Source organism: Melospiza melodia, chromosome 9, assembly GCF_035770615.1.
Source record: "Melospiza melodia melodia isolate bMelMel2 chromosome 9, bMelMel2.pri, whole genome shotgun sequence".
Lineage (NCBI taxonomy): Eukaryota > Metazoa > Chordata > Aves > Passeriformes > Passerellidae > Melospiza > Melospiza melodia.
In genome coordinates this window covers 35,676,068-35,699,023 of record NC_086202.1, presented here as the reverse complement: position 1 = coordinate 35,699,023, position 22,956 = coordinate 35,676,068, and the positions used below count along the sequence as shown (strand labels likewise).

General features: G+C 51.2%; 1 protein-coding gene across 2 annotated transcripts in view; it reads right to left on the bottom strand.

The window, feature by feature from the left end:
* LOC134422247 (collagen alpha-1(XIII) chain-like) overlaps positions 1-22,956 on the bottom strand; it is a 61,501-nt gene that overhangs the window by 11,729 nt on the left and 26,816 nt on the right. The window contains exons 18-35 of one of the 2 annotated variants that reach the window (XM_063164228.1): positions 20,546-20,590; positions 18,841-18,873; positions 18,283-18,309; positions 16,968-17,030; positions 14,627-14,680; positions 13,248-13,334; positions 12,739-12,792; positions 12,491-12,535; positions 11,872-11,940; positions 10,901-10,924; positions 10,475-10,528; positions 9,712-9,756; positions 9,308-9,460; positions 6,983-7,081; positions 5,629-5,670; positions 5,122-5,148; positions 3,810-3,890; positions 1,378-1,413 (exon numbers count right to left, since the gene is read on the bottom strand). In XM_063164228.1, coding sequence (XP_063020298.1) covers positions 1,378-1,413; positions 3,810-3,890; positions 5,122-5,148; positions 5,629-5,670; positions 6,983-7,081; positions 9,308-9,460; positions 9,712-9,756; positions 10,475-10,528; positions 10,901-10,924; positions 11,872-11,940; positions 12,491-12,535; positions 12,739-12,792; positions 13,248-13,334; positions 14,627-14,680; positions 16,968-17,030; positions 18,283-18,309; positions 18,841-18,873; positions 20,546-20,590 — 1,038 coding nt within the window. The remainder of the gene's footprint in view (positions 1-1,377; positions 1,414-3,809; positions 3,891-5,121; positions 5,149-5,628; positions 5,671-6,982; positions 7,082-9,307; positions 9,461-9,711; positions 9,757-10,474; positions 10,529-10,900; positions 10,925-11,871; positions 11,941-12,490; positions 12,536-12,738; positions 12,793-13,247; positions 13,335-14,626; positions 14,681-16,967; positions 17,031-18,282; positions 18,310-18,840; positions 18,874-20,545; positions 20,591-22,956) is intronic. The other variant, XM_063164230.1, reaches the window with a different exon arrangement.

Genomic DNA, 22,956 nt, shown 5'->3' with positions numbered 1-22,956 from the left:
GCACAGGCTGGTGGAGGAAGGCACCTAGCAGCACTACAGCTTTCAGCTGGCAAGGCAGCTTGAGGAACATGGGAACTGCTGTGTTGGATCACAGCAGCACCACTTCCAGAGCCTCATTTGTACTTCTGAAGCTCTCTCCTGACAATTATTTCAGCAGGGATAAATAAAGGGATACTTTTGAGGCACACTGCCTGACTTCTAGGAAGAACCAAGGAGAAAACTTCCCAAGAGGGAGAGTCTTTTTCTAAAAGCCTTAAAGCAAAGGGTCTTGCACTTTTTAATGTCAGTCTGCAATGCTTAGTCACTAAAGGAACCCCTCTGATGAGAGCAGGACAGCTCACGTGGATCAGGAGAGCTCTCCAGAGAAGTCCAGATCCACAGAACACAAGCTGAGGAGTAGCTCATGCAGCACACAACTTCAGTGTGGCAGAGAGAAAAACCAGGCTCTCCTTAGATCCATGCAATTGTGGAAATCTTAATTGCCTTCATTTATGCATCATTTCCTGCTAAGGAATACACTGAAATCTCTCCTGCACATCTATAAAATTGTATGTACAGTTTCCCCAAACAAGTGACTCTATAAGCTGCCACTCAGATTCCCTTCAGCAGTCAGGGCAGCTGAAATTATTCCCAGCTACACTGAGGAGGAGAAATTGCTGTTTGTTTTTAAATAGCCAAATGGATTGTACACGGGTGATCTGTGATTTCCCAAGAGGGATTAAAAATATTTGGCTGTTATTTTACAGCTGTTACCCAAGAATAGCTGAGTGGTTTGCAGAACCAGGTTGGCATTACTTAGAATCATAGAATGGTTTAGATTGGAAGGGGCCTTGAAGATCAGCTTGTTCCAACCCCTTTCCATGGGCAGGGACACCTTCCACTATCTCAGGCTGCTCCAAGCCTTGTCCAGCCTGGCCTTGAACACTTCCAGGGGAGAGGCAGCCACAGCTTCTCTGGGCAACCTGTGCCAGGGCCTCACAGTAAAGAACTTTTTCCTCCTATCCAAGCTAAACCCACTGAATCTTGCATTTTGAAGCCATTCCCCCTTGTGCTGCAACTACAGTTGCTGATGATGAGTCCCTCTCCCATCTCCTGGAGAATGACAGGTTGGAGCATCATGGAATCATGCAGAGGTTTCATTCCTCTTGCTCCTGAGACAGAGTGGAACAAGCAGGCTGTGATCCCAGCACCCAGACCGGTAGCATCAAAGACAACAAGTGTGTGATATCACTCCTCATTTAAAGTTTAACCCCCTCCCAAGCCTGCTTTGGTAAAAATAAGATTATTGCTGGTATAAACAAGACTTGGGTGGAAGACACAACACGAGTGATGACAGTGGGGAGGACAAACGTGGGGTAACAGAGAAGTGGAACTCACCGCTGGTCCAGGCCTGCCGTCTAAGCCTGAAGCACCCTGAACAGGCAGGGAGGGGTCACAGAAACCAGGCACAGGAGAGGGGAGAGGGTGAGGGGAAACAAGAGGTGAGTCAAGCAGTGACTTGAGACAAACGTATGCTTGCAATTAACAAAAATCAAGGACAAGTGATGGCACTTACAAGCAAACCAACAAAAACATAGAAACACTGAATACATATAATGTCGACCTGCAACTTTCGGATCCTCTTAAATTTCCCTCACTCAATGCCACCAGGAAACCTCCTAGGGAAGCAGCTGTTCTATGACAGGTGGTGAAAAGAAAATGTGACAGTGGAGCTGGAATCTGCATTGCCTTTGTGGCAGGCTGGGCAACACAGGTGAGACACAAGGCTCAGAGGCAAGGCATTTACAGGCACTGCAGAACCATCAGCTGTTCAAGCTGCTACCAAGAACCCCGGGGCTTGTGGTGCCCACTAGGTCAGCTGCAGGCTTGCTCCACTGCACAGGCAGTTGCCTGGGGGCTTATGAAACAGGTGGCTCATCTCCCTGTGTCACCAGTGCAGAGTTACACCAGCCTGTAAGATCAAGTGGCCCCTTGCTGTCTGCTCAGCTCCTGCCCTGAGCCTCCTCATCCACAAGGCCTGACTGTGGTTCTGCCAAGGCCCATCAAGCCCAGTGGCTTGGAGGGAAACTGGGCTAGGATATAAGCACCAAATGCTGAGTTTTCCTCCACTTGTGCATTACAAGCTCCTCACCCTGTCGGCCAAGGCTACTGCAGATAATCAGGACTGGAATTCCAGCATGATGTCAAGCCCCAAGTCAGAGAAAAAGGCAGCAGATCCAGCTTCAGGATTTTACAGCCTGAAATACTTCAGAACCTGCTTGGCACTGCATTTGGTTTGACAGGCTGAAGATACACTGGATGAGGCATGGAAAGCCTTATGGAGAGAGCTCAGTGCCTCTGACGAAGGATACAAGTTCCACAGTATTTGGTCTTAGGAGCTGTGCTGCCTGGTTGGCCAGCCAATATTGCTGATCCCAACAAAACACTCCTAAGAGGATCCTTCTGAGCCAGCATTCCCACCTCCACAGCTCAGGGAGAGGGATGGGAAAAGCCAAGGACCCCCATGGGGCTCGCTGCTGTAGGAGAAGCAGCTAGGGCATTCCCTGCCCCAAGGATGAGATGTTGGGCTAATTGCTGGGCTGATTCTGCTTGGGCTGTCACCAGGATCTCCTTCTCCTGTCTGGATACCCCACAGGCCTGAGGGAAAATAACCATTTGCACAGAAAACTTCCATTGGCATGTCTCAGGGGACTGGGTTCTGCCTTCTCACTGCTTCACTGAGGCACAATCCCTGGCCCGTGAGCCTTCCAAAAGCATCCCTCCCTTCCTCCCACTGCTCTGCCTGGAGCCCCAGGGAATGTGCTCAGGCTGGGCTCATCTGGGAGCCTGGGGTCAGAGGGGATTCATCCAGGCTCTAGAAGGGAACCACTGCTCTGCACAACTAAAGGAGGAAAACATTTCACAAACGAAGACACACATCTCAGCCAAAGTCAGGGACAAGGGATCTGGGTGGTTGAACACAGGACAACAAGCACATGAGATGCACTCTGCAGTGTTTGCACATTTGGGGAAGGTCTACAGTGCCACCAGTGCTTTTTATGATGAGAGAACCTGGGGGCTGGTGGAACAACTGGGTAGGACTAAATCACCACCAACTCACCATCAGGTTTGTATCTACAGCTCCTGCAACTTCTCTACAATACCCTGTGCCCCAAAGTCTCTCGCTAAGCCAAGCAGTGCTCTAACACCAGGGTTAGAACTGAGCTCAGCTAAGCCAAGCAGTGCTCTAACACCAGGGTAACAATGTCTCTTGCTAAGCCAAGCAGTGCTCTAACACCAGGGTTAGAACTGAGCTCAGCTAAGCCAAGCAGTGCTCTAACACCAGGGTTAGAACTGAGCTCACACACAGCAGGACAGGCTGGGCCAGGGGGAGCACTGATCCCATGGCAGAAGGGACAGGAATGCTCCAGCTATCAAACAAGCTGGTTGCACTAAGAACCACCATGCTGTGTACAAAGCTGAGCCCAGGACACAAATGGCTGGGGAAGGTTTTTCTCTTTCCACATCTCTGACTTATGTTTCTCATCTTGCCCTGAAGTGCACAGGAAGGCTACTGCTGGATTCTCCCAGTCCTGCCAGAAGCAGGAGGAAATAAAGTGATCACTCATCTATTCAGCACATCTAGAAGCTGAAGGCTCAGCACAGAAACTGAAGCTTTGGGTTTAAAAAGCAAAGGCACAGTTATTTATAGACCATCTCTTTCTCTGACTGCACACAGCAAATCCCCACGTGCCTCTGCTATTGAGGGATCCTTTTCCAGCTGCCTTTGGTTTGGCTCCCAAAGTGCTGCTTGCTCCCTGGATACTCACGGGTAATCCCAGCGGCCCTCGGTCTCCTTTTTCACCCTGGGCACCCTTCTCTCCTTTCACTCCATCAATCCCTGCTTCCCCCTAAAGGAAGGATGGAGCAGAAAATAAACCCCCAGAACAGCACTTACATAACAAACATTCCTCCCCTCAGAGAGCCCTGGGAACACGGGAGGCAGCAGAGCAATGCTTCAGCCCAGTCCCCAGCCTAACCTGAAGAAAAGCACTGTCATTCAAATTACCCCTGTGTGAGCACTGCTTTAACTCAGTGGCAATGAGAGGAGACTCAGGCCCTGAGATAAAGATGCTCACAGCAGAGCTGAGCTCACTCTGGTGCTGCTCTCCCTGCTGTTGTTGCTGTATATATATATTTAAAAATAAATAACTAGAGTTATCTGATACAGTGGGTTTACATTTTAAGACGTGGATCCACTGGAAGTGAATGACAGGTGTCTACAAGCCTTGAAAAATCACACAGAAATAATTTTTGGAGAGACTTTTGTAAATGCTAAGCCATCAGTTTCAACATTTCAGAAAAAAACAATTTCAGCATTTTTTTCCCAGCTGTATATTTTAAATTCTCTATTATAAACTATAAAGCAATATTAAACATAATATTCATTTTACTAAATTCAAAATGTACCCAACACTTTTTCCCTCCTCATTGCTGTTCACAAGGCTTTTTAAAACACACCCATCCCTTTTAGTGCCCAAACAATGCTGGTGGCCAAATACTAAGAGTAATTAAACTTAAGATACTTTGCACATTTTCCAATCTTTGCCCAGAACATCACCAGAAATATGCAGCTCTCCTTGAACATTTCCACTCCCCTATTTTTTGAGTAGGAAACAGTTTTACAGCGAGCAAGCCAATGGTCCAGGCTGAGCATTTAGATGGAGATCAGAAAGATTGTCACCACCAAGGGTGGTGAAGTTCTCAAGTGCTTTACAGCAGAATGCACAGGGTAATTTTAAGACTAATTTTTAGCTAGAGCTCAGTTCCTTGGGACTGTGTGGCAAAGTACCCATCCCACTGTACAGACCTCCACCCTCCAGACAAGATTTCAAATGTGTTCTCGTGGGCACAATTCCACAGACCAGTGAATTCCCGCACCTCTGGGTGAAAACTGGAGGGAATGACCATTTTTCTGGGTCCTGTGAGAGCTGCTCATCCATTTCTTTCAAGAAAATATCCAGAAGGATTTATCCTCTTACCAAGATGGAAGAAAAGTACCACCTGAACTACAAAGATGTTACTGAAGGGAATTCTAGCAGCTGGGACAACAGCAGTGTGTGTAATAGTTTGTACCCTTACCTTGGGTCCTGGGACACCCTGAAGACCCTGGATTGGGAGGAGAGACAAGATGTAAGCAATGTTTCAGGATGTTTTCAAGCTCCAGGAATCCCAGTGGAGCATGCAGCGCAGAGGTTTTGCTCTGTGGGGCAGGAGCCCCCAGCCCAAAGCCTCCTTATCTGTGTCAGGGCACTTCATGTCCTGCTCCATCTCCACCCCGAGCCTCTTGCCAAGCACGGCCTGGCAGGGAGCCAGCTGTGCTGCTAAGGCAATTTCTGCAGTTGATCCCTTTAATCCCATCCATCCCATCCCTCTGCTGGCTTCCCTTTCATCTCCAGCTAACAAACCCTTCTTTCTTTGCCCTCCCAGCCCTGACCTACCCTGGGGGTGCCTTTGGAAGTGATCCCAGGCATGTTCCCATTTCAGTGCAGTGGTTCTGGCTGTCTCCACACAGAACCCTCCCCAGCCACTGCCTGCTCTAATCCCATTCCCATTCCCTTGCTCCTCAGGTGAATGACTCAAACTTACTGGAGGTCCTGGAGGGCCCTGGGGGCCAGGGGGCCCAGATACCTGGAGAGCAAAGCAAGAGAAGTCACTATCAATGTGCTGCCCAAGGGGCAAAGTGGGGCTGCTCAGAGGGTGCAGCAGAGCTCCCCTGCCAGCCTGGGAAAGCTGGATTCCCCCCAAGGACTGTGTTAGGAAGCAGCAGCAATCCAGGGCTGAGCGGCTGGGAAGCAGCAGCAGCACTCAGGGGAGGGTTATGCAAAGGCTGCCAGTGTTTAAGAGCAGGGGAAGCAGTGAGGTTTTTTCCAAAGAAAGGTCCACTTCCACTACTCTACCACCATTTCTACAAAGAGGCACAGGATTGTCAGTGTCATATTTTCTGAAAAATCCCCTTGCCCAGGATTCTTCTCCTGGGAAGCTTAGAAGCCTCAGGGGAAAAAAAAGAAAACAATAATGATCTCATTTGCTTCTCCTGAGTTTTGCTGCTTTGGAATGTGGTCTGGAGACTGGTCATTAAGTTAAAACAATTCACATGCTGGATAAACAATCACAGTCAGGCTGTGTCAGGACTCTGAGAAGAGTCACTATTATCTTTTTAGCCTTCTGTCTGTATCCTTTCTCTATTCCTTAATATAGTTTAGTATAGCATTCTTTAATATAATATAGATCATAAAATAATAAATTAGCCTTCTAAAAACATAAAGTCAGATATTTTTTTCTTCCCCATGATGGGGGACCCCAAAAATACCACATAGGGACAAAAAGCAAAGGACATAAAAGAAGCAGTCTGGCCCCACACGTGTCAATAGCCTGTGGGACTCCTTGCTGCAGGGCACTCCAAAGCCAGGGGTGAGTCTGAGGGAAGAACAGGCAAATTCAAGAACGCCTTTCTCTATTCTTTAGTATAGCTTTAGAAGGTCATTCTTTAATATAAGTACATAAAATAATAATTTACCTTCTAAAAACATAGAGTCAAATTCATCATTTCCTCCTCTGTCCTAGGAACCCCAAAAATGCCACATCCTTGCTCTCTTGGATTCCCTTTGTCTCTGTGCTCCCTCTTTTCTCCCTGCACAGAGCCCATCAGCACTGGCTGTGCTCTGGAGCTCCACTGGAGCTGCCTGTGCAGGCTCAGCATATATACTTATATATAGATAGATATATACAGCACTTCTCCCAGGAGAAGTGGGAACAGACCCTGGGTTTGACATTCCCTGGGTGCTGCTGGAGTCTGAGGGACATCCTGTGACCCCAGACACAGGGGAGGGCTCTGAGCTTCCCGGGACACTCAGCACCTTGGGAAATGAGCCCTCGTGTGCTGCTCTGTGCTATTTTCTCTTTACCAAAGGAAGAGCAGCCTTCTCTTTTCCATTCTTACTGTCAGTCCTGGAAGTCCAATGGGCCCTGGCAATCCTGATGGTCCTGGCATCCCTTGGTCACCTTGTTCTCCCTTCTCTCCAGTGGGGCCATCTAGACCCTATGGATCAAGAAAGACTTGGGGAGTTTTGCACAGCTAAGTCAGGCAGACACATAACACATCAGCATAAGAGCCAAGACTGGCTCTGGTCATCCCAAGAGAACCCTGAAAACCTTGGGCATCCCCTGGGTATCCAGGGAAATGCAGGACTTCACCAGCATTGCAAACAGATGGGCAAAGGGCTGAACATCCTGCTGTCACTGCACCAGCCCCCAGGGTGGGGATGGGGTGCTGCTTTCCTGCCTCCAGGCTCTGCTCAGGGCTGTGCACTTTGCTGGATTCCATGCCAGCAACCACTCCCCACAGATAGCTGTTGGGGCAGCAGGAGTTTCATCCTGGCAATGCCATGGAGAGGCAGGAAATCATTGCACAAACCACCCTGAGCAGTGCTGGAGACACAGGACCTGGGACAGACTGGGACAGACTGGAGCTGGGACAGACTGGAGAGGGGACAGACTGCAGCTGGGACAGGTTGGAGCTGGGACAGACTGGAGCTGGGACAGACTGGAGCTGGGACACACTGGAGCTGGGACAGACTGGAGCTGGGACACACTGGAGCTGGGACACACTGGAGCTGGGACAGAGTGGAGCTGGGACACAGGAGCTGGGACACACTGGAGCTGGGACACACTGGAGCTGGGACACACTGGAGCTGGGACACACTGGAGCTGGGACACACTGGAGCTGGGACACACTGGAGCTGGGACACACTGGAGCTGGGACACAGGAGCTGGGACACACTGGAGCTGGGACACAGGAGCTGGGATAGACTGGAGCTGGGACACACTGGAGCTGGGGACACAGGAGCTGGGACAGACTGGAGCTGGGATAGACTGGAGCTGGGACACACTGGAGCTGGGACACACTGGAGCTGGAGACACAGGAGCTGGGACACACTGGAGCTGGGACACACTGGAGCTGGGACACACTGGAGCTGGAGACACAGGAGCTGGGACAGAGTGGAGCTGGGACAGACTGGAGCTGGGACACACTGGAGCTGGGACAGACTGGAGCTGGGACAGACTGGAGCTGGGACACACTGGAGCTGGGACACACTGGAGCTGGGACACACTGGAGCTGGGATAGACTGGAGCTGGGACACCCTGGAGCTGGGACAGGCTGGTGCTGGGACAGACTGGGACAGACTGGAGCTGGGACAGACTGGAGCTGGAGACACAGGAGCTGGGACAGACTGGAGCTGGGACACACAGGAGCTGGGACACAGGAGCTGGGACACACTGGAGCTGGGACACACTGGAGCTGGGACACACTGGAGCTGGGACAGACTGGAGCTGGGACACACTGGAGCTGGGACACAGGAGCTGGGACAGACTGGAGCTGGGACACACTGGAGCTGGGATAGACTGGAGCTGGGACAGAGTGGAGCTGGGACACAGGAGCTGGGATAGACTGGAGCTGGGACACACTGGAGCTGGGGACACAGGAGCTGGGACAGAGTGGAGCTGGAACAGACTGGAGCTGGGACACACTGGAGCTGGGACACACTGGAGCTGGGACAGACTGGAGCTGGGACACAGGAGCTGGGACAGACTGCAGCTGGGACAGACTGGAGCTGGGACACACTGGAGCTGGGACAGGCTGGAGCTGGGACAGGCTGGAGCTGGGACACACTGGAGCTGGGACAGACTGGAGCTGGGACAGACTGGAGCTGGGACAGACTGGGACAGACTGGAGCTGGGACACACTGGAGCTGGGACAGACTGGAGCTGGGACAGACTGGAGCTGGGACACACTGGAGCTGGGACAGACTGCAGCTGGGACACACTGGAGCTGGGGACACAGGAGCTGGGACAGACTGGAGCTGGGACAGACTGGAGCTGGGACACAGGAGCTGGGACAGAGTGGAGCTGGGACACACTGGAGCTGGGACAGACTGGAGCTGGGACACAGGAGCTGGGACAGACTGCAGCTGGGACACACTGGAGCTGGGCACCGTGCCCCAGTGAGTGGCTGGGTTCTGAGGGTTGCTGCCCTCCCAGAGGGGTGTGCTGGTGCCTCCTCTCACTCACACTCACCCTGCTCACTCCCAGCAGCAGCTCGGTGCCAGCGAGGCAGCAGGCAGGCAGCTGAGCAGGGCACACAGCACACGTGCCAGGAATGCAGCATCTCCTGCCCTGGGGCCCTTGCCCCAGCAGCACCCAGCCTGCAGGAGCCCTGGGTGGCAGCTGGGTGGCAGCAGGCCCAGAGAGGCTCTGGTTCACTCACCGGTGGCCCCGCTTGTCCTGGCTCTCCCCTGTCACCCTTCTCTCCTCTGCCCCCGGCGGGGCCTGGCTCTCCCTTCATGCCAGCAGCTCCATCCTTCCCTGGCAGCCCCTGGGGCCCAGGGGGGCCCATTTCTCCAGGCTTGCCACGCGGGCCCTGAATGAAATTCACACAACAAACAACTTACAGACGGAGCAAGGCTCAGAGCCTCCTTTATCTGCTCATCCCTTCCCTCCCAGCTACACCCTGGGGACACAGGACAAAGCAGCACTGCCATGACAAATGCTAGGACACTGACAAACCATTAATGCTCCTTCTGTGAAGCAAAATCCTCTTTTTCCTCGTGGGAAAAGCAACAGTGTGGTGTCAGTGCCAGAGATAACCCAGGTAAGAGCTTTGTGCCTTACCTTTTCTCCATCGTGGCCTGGAGGACCTGGCAAGCCAATTTCACCCTGAAACACAGAATTGTTACTTTGGCACTTGGAAAGCAGCTATTCTGACTCCTTTTGTGGGGCACTGGGATCAAAAAGGGCAGGCGTTGCAGAAATAGCCTGCATGGACTACTCATGGGGAAAAAAAGCATGGAAAATCCAAATGTTTTCCCATAATCACCAAAAATAAAGCATGGAAATCCCTGGAGTTTTCTGCAGTCATAGAATTTAAAAAACAAACCAAAAAAAACAAACCAAAAAAACACCAAAAAACAAAACAAAACAAAAACCAAACCAAACAAAAAAAAAAAAAAAACAAAAAAAAAAAACAAAACCAAAAACACACACAAAAAAATAAAACATGGAAAGCCCTGCTGAAACATTCCATTATGTGACTGCCTGATCATTTTCCCCATCTTGTTGATCCTGAGTGCCAGATCACAGCCCCAGTGCAGTCATGCAGCCCCCAGCCAACACAACCCCACAGCCTGGTTCCCACAAGCTGCTTCCTGAAGGGGAGGGCGAGGAGAAAGGATCCTTCATCTTTCAGATTAGGCGCTATCATTGTGGGAAAAGAGATTTTCAGGATATTACTGTGTGTGAGGAGGAGTGGCAGAGGACAGCAGGACAGTCTGACAGTGCTGGGCAGGAAATATTGGAGCACTGGGAAGAGCTGGGGGTGGGAATTCTGTCTGGGCCACTCCTGTGTTTCCCTGCAAGAGCTGAACTGGGACAATACCTTCTGTCCTGGTGGCCCTGGAGGCCCAGCCACACCTGGACGTCCTGGGGGTCCCTAGATAAAGAAAAAAAAAACATATTTCCATATTTGTATTTTTGTGGTTTGAAACCAAATACCCCTCCTAAGTTTAAGGAATATTCCAAGGGATTCCTAAAATCCTGTTTTGCTGGGAAGATGAGCAATGGGGAGCCCTGAGAGCTGCACTTCCCTGCTCCCTCTGAGCAGCATGTATGACCTCCTGAAGCAGAGATGAAAGCCCTGATCAGAATCCAAGTGCCAGGATCAGAAGGCAAGAGGAGCTCTTCTTTCAGCTGTCAGCTGCCCCAGCTTTAGCTCCCTTTAACTGCACTTAAATTGTCAGGCCATCTGCTTAGGATGGACATATGGCTGCTTGTGTAAAAGCCCACAGCATGGACAGGAACTCACCATCAAGGCCAAAGTTCGTATTTCCTAGGAAAAAAAAAGTGGAAAAAAAATTAAAAAAGAAAACAGCCATTGCAAAACTTAAGCTTTTTCCTGGAGTTGGCTTGTTCTCCACTAATATAACACTGGCCCAAATGAGTAAGGAGCTTACAAAATTAAGAAGAGGGAAAAAAAACCCAAAAGCAACTCAAACTAAAACTCCCTCCACGTCCCACAGAGCTGTAATTCTACAATTTCTCCATTTTCCCAGTGGAGCCTGGGCCAGCCCAGGCACTCCATGCTCCCATTCCTTGTGAGGAAGCTTTGGTGACTTTATTCAGCACCCACGCCAAGCTCTGGGCACTCCCAGGGCATTGATGTGACCTCTCTGCCCCCCAGTGTCACTGCACCAGCCCAGCCACTGTGGCATCCACATCCTCTGGAAAAACCCCTTTGCTCTTGGGAAGCTTAGAAGCCTTTGAGAAAAAGGAAAACAATTTTTATCTCATTTGCTTCTCCTGTGTTGTGCTCGTGTGGAATGTGTTTGGAGATTGCTCACCCACAGGTGATTGACTGGATTTCAGTGTGAGTTGTTTTCACTCTTTGGCCAATTGGGGCCAAGCTGTGCTGGGACTCTAGAAAGAGTCACAGGTTTTCATTATTTTTAGCACTTTGTATCTTTTCTGTATTCTTTAGCATAGTACAGTACTTTTTAATATAATATAGTATCATAAAATAATAAATTAGCCTTCTGAGAACATGGATTCAGATTCATCACTCTTTCTTGCCACGAGGGTCCTTGCAAATACAACACAGCCAGAGAACAGGAATTCACCAAAACACTGCAGGCAGTGAGCTTTGGGATTCAGGGGCACAGCCAGAGCTTCCCTTTGCTGCTGCTGAGGAAGCAGATCTGCTCTGTTCCCTGTCTGCATCCCTTGGGAAACAGCAGAGCAGCCAGCAGACACCTCACAGGACAGGAGGGAGCTGCTCACCTGCAGAGCTTCACTGATGTTCCCATCATAGTCCATCATTTCATCCTTCCCAGGCTCTCCTTTGGGGCCCTGCAAAACACCAGGTCTTCAGCCAGGGGCTGGCACTGCCCTTCCCTGTGGCTCCCTCTGAAAAAGGGGGCTCAGAGGGGGCCATCTCACCCGTGCCCAGCTTTTCATTTATTAAAGAAAGCCCCTGCAGTGCAGGAGATTGCACAGAATTGCAGCCAGCTCAGCTCACCATGTCACACCATCAAAGCTGGCAGTCTGGGAAGAGGTGAAGTTGAGGCCAGACCCCAGGAACTGGATTGTTTGGCCAGCTGTTAGATGTGTGCATGCATCCACCCTCTTGCTGCCCTTTTCTGGCAGCTCAAGGGCCTGAGTCCAGACTGGGATGTCCAAACACACCTCCTCCTATGGATGAGCCACCCTGACATGGTCTGGGAAAATGTTTTCCTCTAATGTATGGCTGAGGGTGTGGAGTGGAGAAAGAGCCCACCTCAAACTTAGCCACTGCCCATCTGTGAGCGCTCTTGGTGACCCAATCTGGGCTGTCAGTGAGGTCCCACTGCCCTCAGAGCCCTCTGAAGGGCCACAACTCTGCCAGTGAAGGAACACCTACCCTTGGGCCCATGGGTCCCTGGTCTCCTGGTGAGCCACGTTCCCCCTGAAACAGGAAAGTCGCAGTTTTAGCAAAGCTTCACTTTCTTGAACTGCAGAAATCACACTCTACTGGTTCTCTGAAACAGTCTGGGCTAGACAGCTTCATTTAAAATTCTCCTTCTCAGCTAAGTTTGGTGCACACAGGAACAAATGAGCAGCTCCTGAAGCTGGGAGCCCAGAGCTGGGCTGTGCAGAGGCACTCCTCACCTTTTCTCCCTGTGATCCTGCAGCACCAGGCTGACCAACGTCACCAGCTTCTCCCTGGCAGGGAGAGAGGAGAGGCATGGGGTTGTGTTGTGTTCAGAGGGTGCATCTCCCCTGCTGGCTTTGCATTTCCAGGAGGGAGAGCTGCAGAGCTGCACCAGCCAGCCAAGCACCCCTCCTGGGCTCCCTTCTCCTCAGACAGCCCACATCTCCTGCCACCACTGCCCACCAGGCACCCTTCTGTTCCACCCAGTGCACAGGGACTGCTCACACTGGCTTCTCACAGAGGTTTTTGAGCACAAGAAGGGTATTTTTCCTTCCAAAACCAGTTCACAAACTCTCTCACCTGCAGCACACAGAACAACAGTACTGGAACACTCTGCAGAACCTGGTATCCCTCCAGCAGCTGATCAGAGGTGGGCACACATGAACACAACCTTTGCTCCTTCCCACACACCTTGTGCTGGGCACAGTCCCTCACAACCCAGCCCTGTGAAGGAAAATCCACTCACCTTTGGTCCAGGGGGTCCAGGCAGACCTGGAGGGCCAGGCTCTCCTTTAGCTCCCACCAAGGCATTCTCAGCAATTCCCTTCTCTCCCTGTTGGCAAGGAAGAACAAGCCACGTGTCCCAGTTCAGATTCTGCACCTCTGTAAGTTCATTTGCTAAAACACTGGCTCAGAGAGACACAGCCAGGACAAGATCCATCAGCTGGGCTCCTGACAGCCCAGAGAGCAGCAGCTGGCCAGGAACCAGGACAGCAGGTCCTGCTGAGGGTCCTTGTGGAGCCCTGCCAGCAGCCAGGGCCACACTCATCCCTTTGGCTGCACCAGGCTCCTGTGGACAGCCCTTATCCCCCAGCCTCCCCCTGAACACTGCTCTGCTGATGAAACCGAGCTGATTAAACCACCTGATGGATGATGGTTCTTTTGGAATGCTCCCTCTGGAGCTGTAGCCACCAGCCCTGCACACCATGGCCTTTGCACAGAGCAGATAACAAGGCAGCAACAGGAGAGCTTTGCCATTCCACCCTCATCCCTTCCTGAAACGACCACTGGCATTCACTGCACCGCCCCCTTTCCCAAAGGAAAAGCACCCAGTGCCAGTCTGGTTTGACAGGTGTGATGTGCACCTGGAAATCTCAGAGCTCAGGGGAAAAACCAGCTCAGGGCTGAGCTTCATGTGACCTGCCCTGGGTCTGTCTGAGCACAGCAGTGCAGCTCCTCGTCATCCACGGATCTTGGAGCAGGAGGGAGGCTGAAATGCCTCCTTACATCTGGGGTCATGGTTTTAGAGGGGGACTACTGGAACATGATTCCGTGGTCCTGCTCCCAGGACCACAACCTCCCCCTCTCTGCATTCCTGCAAAAAGGCACCTTTTGTGAGCCTGCCTCACACCCTGGCATTCAGCTGAGCAGTGCAGGACACGCTGCCACAGCCAGCTAAGAATGTGTGAAAGGCACAGGAGGGAGGGAGGAAAACAGGTGAGGGTGGCCCCATCAAAAAAAAAAAAAACAAAACCCAAAAAAAACCAAAACAAAACAAAACAAAAAAAACCACCAAAAAAAAAAAACAAAAAAAAAAACAAGCAAAAAGCCTCAAAAACCACACAAAAAACCCCCCAAAAAATAAAAAATAAAAAAAACAAAAAAGCCCACCAAAAACAGACAAACAAAAAATCCCCAAAACACACAAAAAACCCCAAAAAACAAACAAACAAAAAAAAAAACCCCAAACCACACCAAACAAAACCCACAAAAAAATCAATAAAAACCACACAAACCACCCCCCCCCAAAAAAAAAGGAAACAAAAACACACACACAAAAAAAAAAACCCAACCCCAAACCAAACATATAAACAAAAAACCCTAAAATTCAGGACAGAGACAAACCTTTGGGCCAGGAAGTCCAGGAATTCCAGGGTCACCAGCTCGTCCCTTCTCACCCTGTTGGCAAAACAGACATGGTCAGGGCTGGCTCTGCAGGCTCCCCATCCTGGAGGAGCAGCAGAAAGCTGATCTGCTCCTGGTTTCACACCCTCTTTCCCTTCCCCAGGGATTTTATTTTGGGCACAGACCTTGAGCAGGACCAGCTCAAGACATCACACGTTTTTGCCCAACCTTTTGACTATTTCTGCGCATCACTGTCCTTTCTTTTCAAAAGAAGGTGAACGAGAAAGGGATCCCATGCATCTTCCTTACCCCTCTGGTCTGCTGAACGCTTTTCCCTGTCCCCTCTCCTGCAGAGGCTCTCCCTGATCCATTTGCCCACAGAAGCTGTTGCCCAGGGTGAATTTAGCTGGAGAGCAGGGCTTTCTCCATGCCCTGCTCCTGTTCCCCTGCTCCAACCCCCAGCAGTGCAGCACCCCAGCTGGCAGCCAAGCCCTGGGACACACACTGGCCACGGAAGCAGTGAGGACAGGGCGGGCAGAATGGCAAAGGCAGCAGCTGATGGTGCAAGGTGATGCCTGCAGAGCTGCAGGCTGGGCTGGGTGAGGCACCAGGGAGGATGCCAGGGACACAGAGCAATGGAGAGCATCCAGCACTCCCTTGGTGAAGTGGCTTTGCTCACACCTGGGCCGTATTTTCCATACTGGAGCTCAGTTACTGGTCAGTATGTTGAAGTTAAGTTCTCCTCAGACCATTCCACCCAGCTGCTAACCCCATAGCTTCCAGGCACACTGTCCTGTCTGGGAGCCTGCATTTTGCCAGGACAGAGAGAGACACTAGAGGTTTCTGCTACCCTGAAGAGATGTTTCAATGCATGCCCAGGGAAAGGTGTGTTCTCAGCCCCTATCCCACAGCTCCAAGACTCAAAACTTGCACAGATTCTACAGAACAAATGAAACCCTCTCTGCCCCCACAGGTGGCCATGCTGTGGCCTGCAGAGGCTGTGCTGCTCATCAGAGCTCAAGGGCACTCATCTGACATGCAGGGGACTTGCACCAATGCTCCAGGAACAGACATGCACTGGTGCCTCCCTGGAAAGTAATCTACCAGGAGCAATATTTTTGTCAGGCAATTCTAGAGTGCAGTGACCCCCTTCTCCAAGGTAATTTGCCTTCCAGCCACCTGTAAGCCCCCCCTCACCCAGCCTGCTTTCCCCTCCAGAGCATGCACATTGCTAAACTAATGCTTCTCTCTCTGGAAAGAGGGAAAACATTTTCAACACCTCATACCCATGGAAAAGGTTTGGCAATGAAGCTTTTTGTAAAAATATAATTCTTAATCCTGCCCCAGGGTTCTGTGACTCCCTGATTCTGCCTTGGTACCCCACTTTTCATTCAAGGTCTGTTTTGAATTCACATGTCCATAAGAACTCCTGAAAACATCCTGTGCTGCCAGAACTAGGGTGCAAAGCAGTGCCTTTCTTGGGGAAGGAAGTCAGGTTACTGGATCCCTGTTCAGGCTGTTTCAGTGGATTTATGGGGAAGGAGGTCAGGTTACTGGATCCCTGTTCAGGCTGTTTCAGGGGATCTCTTGGGGAAGGAGGTCAGGTTACTGGATCCCTGTTCAGGCTGTTTCAGTGCCTTTATGAGGAAGGAGGTCAGGTTACTGGATCCCTGTTCAGGCTGTTTCAGTGGCTTTCTTGAGGAAGCAGGTCAGGTTACTGGATCCCTGTTCAGGCTGTTCCAGTGCCTTTATGAGGAAGGAGGTCAGGTTACTGGATCCCTGTTCAGGCTGTTTCAGTGCCTTTATGAGGAAGGAGGTCAGGTTACTGGATCCCTGTTCAGGCTGTTTCAGTGCCTTTATGAGGAAGGAGGTCAGGTTACTGGATCCCTGTTCAGGCTGTTTCAGTGCCTTTATGAGGAAGGAGGTCAGGTTACTGGATCCCTGTTCAGGCTGTTTCAGTGCCTTTATGAGGAAACAGGTCAGGTTACTGGATCCCTGTTCAGGCTGTTTCAGTGCCTTTATGAGGTAGGAGGTCAGGTTACTGGATCCCTGTTCAGGCTGTTTCAGTGCCTTTATGAGGTAGGAGGTCAGGTTACTGGATCCCTGTTCAGGCTGTCATTTCTGGCGTCAGGAGAAGGGGCCCTGTCCTCAATCGTTCCCGGGACAAGGCTGCACCCCAGGCATCTCATGCTGCCCTGGGACGCCAGGGCACACAGGAGCACACAAGCACACCCTTCAGCAGGGGGGCAGAGCCAGCACAGCACACACGAGCCCCTGCAAGCCCCCCCGTGCAGGAGCACAGCACTGCCAGGACTGCCAGCCCAAACACGCAGTGTCCTACCCGCTGCCCCCTCTTCCCTGGCACACCTGGGGGGCCCATCCTGCCTGGCAGTCCAGAATCTCCCTTGGGGGGAAGAAAAGAGACAGAGAACGTTGTGTTACACGGCTGTCACACGCTGTAACATAACCCAGCCAGCCCCACACAACAGGAGGAGGCAGCTGCTCTGGGATGGGGCAGTGCTGAATTTTTAGGCAGCCCCAAGGAGGGGAGAGATGAGTGAATGTGACTCCATGTTCCTAGAAGGCTAAGATATTATGTTATGTTACTATACTATATTAAAGAATACTATACTAAAGAATAGAGAAGGGATACAGACAGAGGGCTACAAAGAATGATAAAGAAAACTCGTGACTCTCTCTTCCTCCTGACACAGCCTGACAGTGATTGGTCATTAAGCCAAAATAATTCACATGGAACCAATCAAACCACCACCTATTGGTAAACAATGTCCAAGCCACGTTCCAAAGCAGCAAACACAGGAGAAGCAATCAGATAATTCTTGTTTTCATTCCTCTCTGAGGGCTTCTCAGCTTCCCAGGAGAAGAATCCTGGGGAAGGGATTTGTCAGCAAATGTGACAGTGACAGGGCAGTGGTGCCCCATGCTGCCCTGGGAACTCACAGCAGGTCACTCCACACTGACACAGGAGGGGACAGCCCTCTGCAGGGACATGGGAAGGCTCTGGGGCACACAAGGGGGACAAGGGAAGGGGCAGAGGGAACCTGCTTCCTAAGCAAAGTGTGCTCTGTGTCTCTTGTGGAGTAGAGAGGAAAGGAGGAAGGCAGCTGGAAGACACAGATGTTGCTCTGATTTTTTAAGATTTTCTAAGCCTTCTGATGTTTACATTCTTACATTTCTCACACACTTTCTGTAAATAACTTATTGTTTGCATTCTTTTATAAAAGAAGAAATACTTGTTGGACTGTTGGTTTGTCCGGTGTCATTGGAGAGGTGGCACTGTCACTCTCCAAATCCACTGTCACTTTTAGAAATCTATAAATGATAAAGTCAAAAAATAAAGTCCTCCTTTTTCCCCTTGAGAACAGCAGTGTGTTCATTTTGTGTTATTTCATGTCCTGGAGTGACACACAGACATGAGCAGGAGGATGTAAATGCTTGCAGCATGGTCCCTCTCTCACTGGGTATCACTGTATCCTGCTCCCAACTTGCTCAGAGTGGCAGGTGCCATCAGGGCCTGGATTTGGGCACTGGGATGTGCACAGACATTCCTCAGCCCCCTCAGCTGCTCGGGGAGGGGAAAACACACAAACCAGCCCGAAGTGCAGGCTCAGCACTGCAAAACCCCCTGAGAGTACCTTTTCTCCTGGAGTCCCAGGCTCGCCCTGGTGAGAAAGAGACAAGGAAACAGAGTCACAAACCAGCAGGAGAGAGTACAAATCCTCCTGGAGCTACCAGCGTGGGGAAAAGAACATTCATCTACGGGGACCTTGAGCTGGTAAGGAAGGGCACAAGAGTGCTTCAATTGCCAATTTTTGTGCCTGGAACCTCTTTTATCTTCGTTAGCCAGCTGCCAGGCTGCCATAGGAAACCACCAAACCTCAGAGTCACAGATTCCACCCAGCAGGTGTTTAGCAGATAGAGCAGAGCAAGAGGAGACCCGTGTGCTGGCACAGAGGAACGGGCACTCCCCGCTCTGTCTGCACAGCAGAGGAGCAAGGCTGCGGTGCAGCCGGGGCGGGCTGTGCTGACCCGAGCCCACCGGCCCCGGGGGAGGCTGCACGCAGGTCTGGCACCTGCGCCAGGGGAGGCAGTTCTGATACTGCCCATCAGCGGGAGCTCTCCGACCATTTTCCAGCGCTCTCCCAGCCCAGCCCAGCCCGTGCCCAGCCGAGGCGCTGCAGCCCAGAACTGACCTTCATCCCGGCGGCCGCCAGCCCCGGAGCGCCCTGGCAGAGAGAGCAGACAGAGACAGCGACACCTTGTTTGAAAGCAGTCGGACACAGGTGTTTTAAAGCAAAACATATCAGTCAGGTGAAAGTAAAAAGGCAAAACTGCGCATCTTCTCCTTGGCACGGCTCAGAAGCGATGCTGTGACCCCACACAGCACACGTCCTCACTCCCTGAGCAGCTGCTCACCCACGGCAGGGCCTCTGGGCTCCGACAGCTCCTCCGAGGGCAGGCACCACGAGCACAACCCAGAGCAACACATCTCCACCCCCACCTGCCCTGGGCTCAGTCCTGCAAGTGAAGCAAAGGCCAGCAAGCAGAACAGTGTCAAATGACTGAGGAACGCAAAGACAGACCAAGGAGCAAAGCCCCTCCTCAATGAGGCTTGAGCCCAGACACCTCAGCTCAAGCATCCTGAGAAAGGCTGGCTCGTACCCCGGAGCCTTGGCCTGGCTATTCCCCCTCACGGAGGAAAAACCCTGCAGTGAAGTGTTTCCAGGAGAGCTCTGAAGCCAGACACCTTAGGGGGAAAAACCAGACTTGCATCACTGCAATTCAGGTGTCATTGCGTCACTCTGCAGTGCACAGCAAGCCACCACCAAGGGACTGCGGAGTGTCCCTGCCCTGCCATCCAGACAGGGGGCTCAGGAGGCAGCTGCTCCCACAGGGACTGTCACACTGCCCTCAACAGCACTGATGCAGAGAGCAGGTTGTCCCTGCCAACCATCCTCTCGGAAATCTCTGTATCCCCTGTGTTAGCATTAGTCAGGTCCTGGTCAGAACAGGTCCAGTTAAAAAGGCAAACGTGAGGGGTAACTAAGGAGGGGGGAGGGAGAGAAGTTGGTGTTAGAGACTGGGAAATGTGAGGGGGTGGGCTGTAGCACATGAGGCAGTGCAGAGCACTGGGAGCCAAGTTCAAAGTGAAAAAAGCTTGGAAAAGTTCAAACAAGGAGGAGTGGGGAGCCAGAGAGCAGCAGGATCATACCTCTCAGCTTTCTGAAACAGAAATCGGGGACAAAAGCTAAAAAACACAAGGACAGAAGATGGAGATCAGGGATTCTATGCAATAAATGGGGTAAAAGCATTCCAGACTGTCTCAGGGTCAGTAGGTTTTAGCCAATACAGGCTGGAGCCATGAAAGGGATAACGTGCAGTGAGTGCCTTTGGTTAGGCCTTTGCAGAGCCTTGGGATGCCTGTCCCTCATTTCTCAGCCTTCAAACAGCAGTGACTGCAGACCATGTTATTTTCTAGCATTTACCCTCAAACTGCAATGCACAGACATGCAGGGCTGTCACACACTGACCCTGATTCACTGCTGGGCAGCCCTGCTCATGCCAGCTGGGCTGGCACACACCTGCAGTGCTCCCCTGGCACAATTCCCAAAATGCCAATTCCCTACAAACACCACAACTGGCTGCTCTCACCGGGTAAAGCATTAAATCCTGATGTTGCAAGTCAGCACCAGACTGGGCATGCCATTTGCTCTGTAAACACATCTTCCCCCACCTCTGCCTTCGTGAATTAGGCCCTGCATTTTGCAATTTAGAAGCATGAATAATTCAGCTGAGGACAGTCACTGGCTCACAGACACACACACACAATGCCTGAGCATCAGGGGTGCTAGGGGTGAGGTCAGACAGACAAGCATCACTCCCCTGGGCACAAGGTACCTTAGAGCCATGTCTTCCTGGCAGCCCTGGCATGCCTCTCTCCCCCTGGAAGCAGAGCAAGACACACAGAGAAAGACAGCAAGAGACAGCAGATGAGTCCTCCCGGGGCACAGGTGGTGACAAAGCCTCCTGAGTGAGGCGAGGCACTGCCTCACCCACTGACTGCCCCAACTGGGGCCATTTCCCTCGATCCCTCTCAATCCTTACAGCAGGACTGACCCCACTGCAGTGCCACAGCCTCCCACACCCCAGCCTGCAGTGACCCTGGCATGAACAAACCTACTGGGAGAGACACAGAACCCTTGTGCTGTTAGCCTGAATTTTGCCTGCTGATAACTGGAAAACAAACCATCTTTAGGCAATGTGCATACTGCTCCTGTAATTTTCTTCTGGGTGTTTATTTCTTGCTCAGAAGGGCTATTTAGCAGGGATATATATATATATATCTATATATAACTATATCTACTTTTTTAAAAAATAGCTTTTTGTAATCACAGCATCCTGTGAACTACATTTTGTAAAACACTTTCTAATATCACAATATCCATGACCCAGTGCAGGCACCTCCCGCCCCACACTGCCCTATTTTCAGCAGTAAGGAAAGTAAAGCAATGATCAGGCGTACTTTGTACTGGAGAATGTGGACTGGTCTCTCTCCTCCCCAGCCATGCTCACTGCCTTTTTCCAGTGAGACCCAGCAGGGCAGACTGATGTTTTCTGCTGGGAGACACCCAGCCTGCTTGCAGAGACCATCCCCACAGGGCAGCCCAGCCTGTGACAGTCAGTTCCCCTTCCCAGAGACTCTCCTGGAAGAACTGCCTGCCTGAGGAGCTGCTTGATTCCTTCAGCTCAGAGCTCGTTGAATGAACAAGGGCTCTGTGTGACACCAGGAAACTTCTTCAGGCCACAGATGTTCTTCACTGCCAGCCAAAGCAGTGATATTCCATGCAAAATTGGCCACCACAGATAACCTAGGAATCATGGTGTTTGTCCAGGGCTCCTCGAGGCAAAGGGAAAGTAAAATCTAGCCTAGGTAAGTGGATCCAAAGTTGGAAGACTTAAATGTCTTCCAGAGTCCCAATTAATCCTCCTAGGTGGGAGGACAACAGAAAGAAGCAATTTCCAAAGACAACAAATGCACGTGCTGCTGTTGGATGCTCAGGAGCTGAGTGAGGTCTGGCTGCTGATTTAAGAACGTGTCTGCACCTCCCTTTCAACTCCTCTGAGCAAAAAGAAAGGAAGTCAGGAGAAAAGTGACCTTGACAGTAACAAATGATAGTCTGTGTGTGAAAGAGGCTGCTGCTCTGGGGCTGCAGAGGTGCCCTTTTGGAGATTTAGTAATCCCAAAAAGCACAGTGGGTTTCACCTCTGCTCTTCCTGAAGGGGGTGTGCAGGACATGAATAAAGGGCCAATAGCAAGACTGTGTGTGCAAGGTGGCCCCAAGTCAGGGCAGGCTCTCACCCTCTGCATGACCCTGAGACATGATTGGAGCCTTCCCCTTTGCCAGAACCCACACGAAGAGCTGGCCAGTGATGGTACAAGGCCATGAGCAAAGCAGGTGCTCCATGCCAGCAGTGAAACATGGGAGTTTCAGCAAGGACAAAACACAGCTTCTCCTTTCAGCCTTTTCTCCCTCTCAGGCAACACTCTGAGTTCAGCCCTTCAGTTCAGTTCAATGGGAGACCTGCTGTTGCGAGAGCAGCAAGCTCCAAGCCCTCAAAATAATCAGTTCTGGGTGCAATTCCACCTTCATTCACACTGGCACAAACAGGAGCAATGCCTCTGTGCTTGATGGAATTACACTGATGGGGAGATGTGTTGGGGAAGATGGAACAAGAAAGCCTTACAAACATGATTGCCTGGCAAAAGATTTTGAGAATATGGAAGCTATAAGTGAGACTGAAATGAAGGCAAGCTTTGAGATACCTCAGTTACTGAACAATGGGGAAACAATGGTGTGGCCAGCTGAAGGTGATCCCTTTTGATGGAACAACACCCTCTGCTTGCAGACAGGCCCAAGGCTCAGAGCAGACCCTACAGCTTGGCAGAAGGGGCCCAAAGAGGAGTTTTTAGGGTTTAAAATGTAACACAGTATGGTAATGTAATGATTCTTATAGGCTGTATGGAAATGCTGTAGGATTTGTGTCTTGTACTAGATTGGTTAGTGAGAATCAGAATATTCAACACAGAAGAAGATTTATGGTATTGTAACAGGAACTTCACTCTCCTGGCTCTTGCCTTTTACTCTCTTACCCTTTTTACTCTCTTATGCTTTTCTCTCTGCCCCTCTCTTCTCTCAGTCCTGCTCCAGCTGTGGCAGCTCCCAGCAGGGCCCTGCACCCAGGCCCTGTGCAATAAACCCCAAATCCCAGCAGGGCCCTGCACCCAGGCCCTCTGCAATAAACCCCAA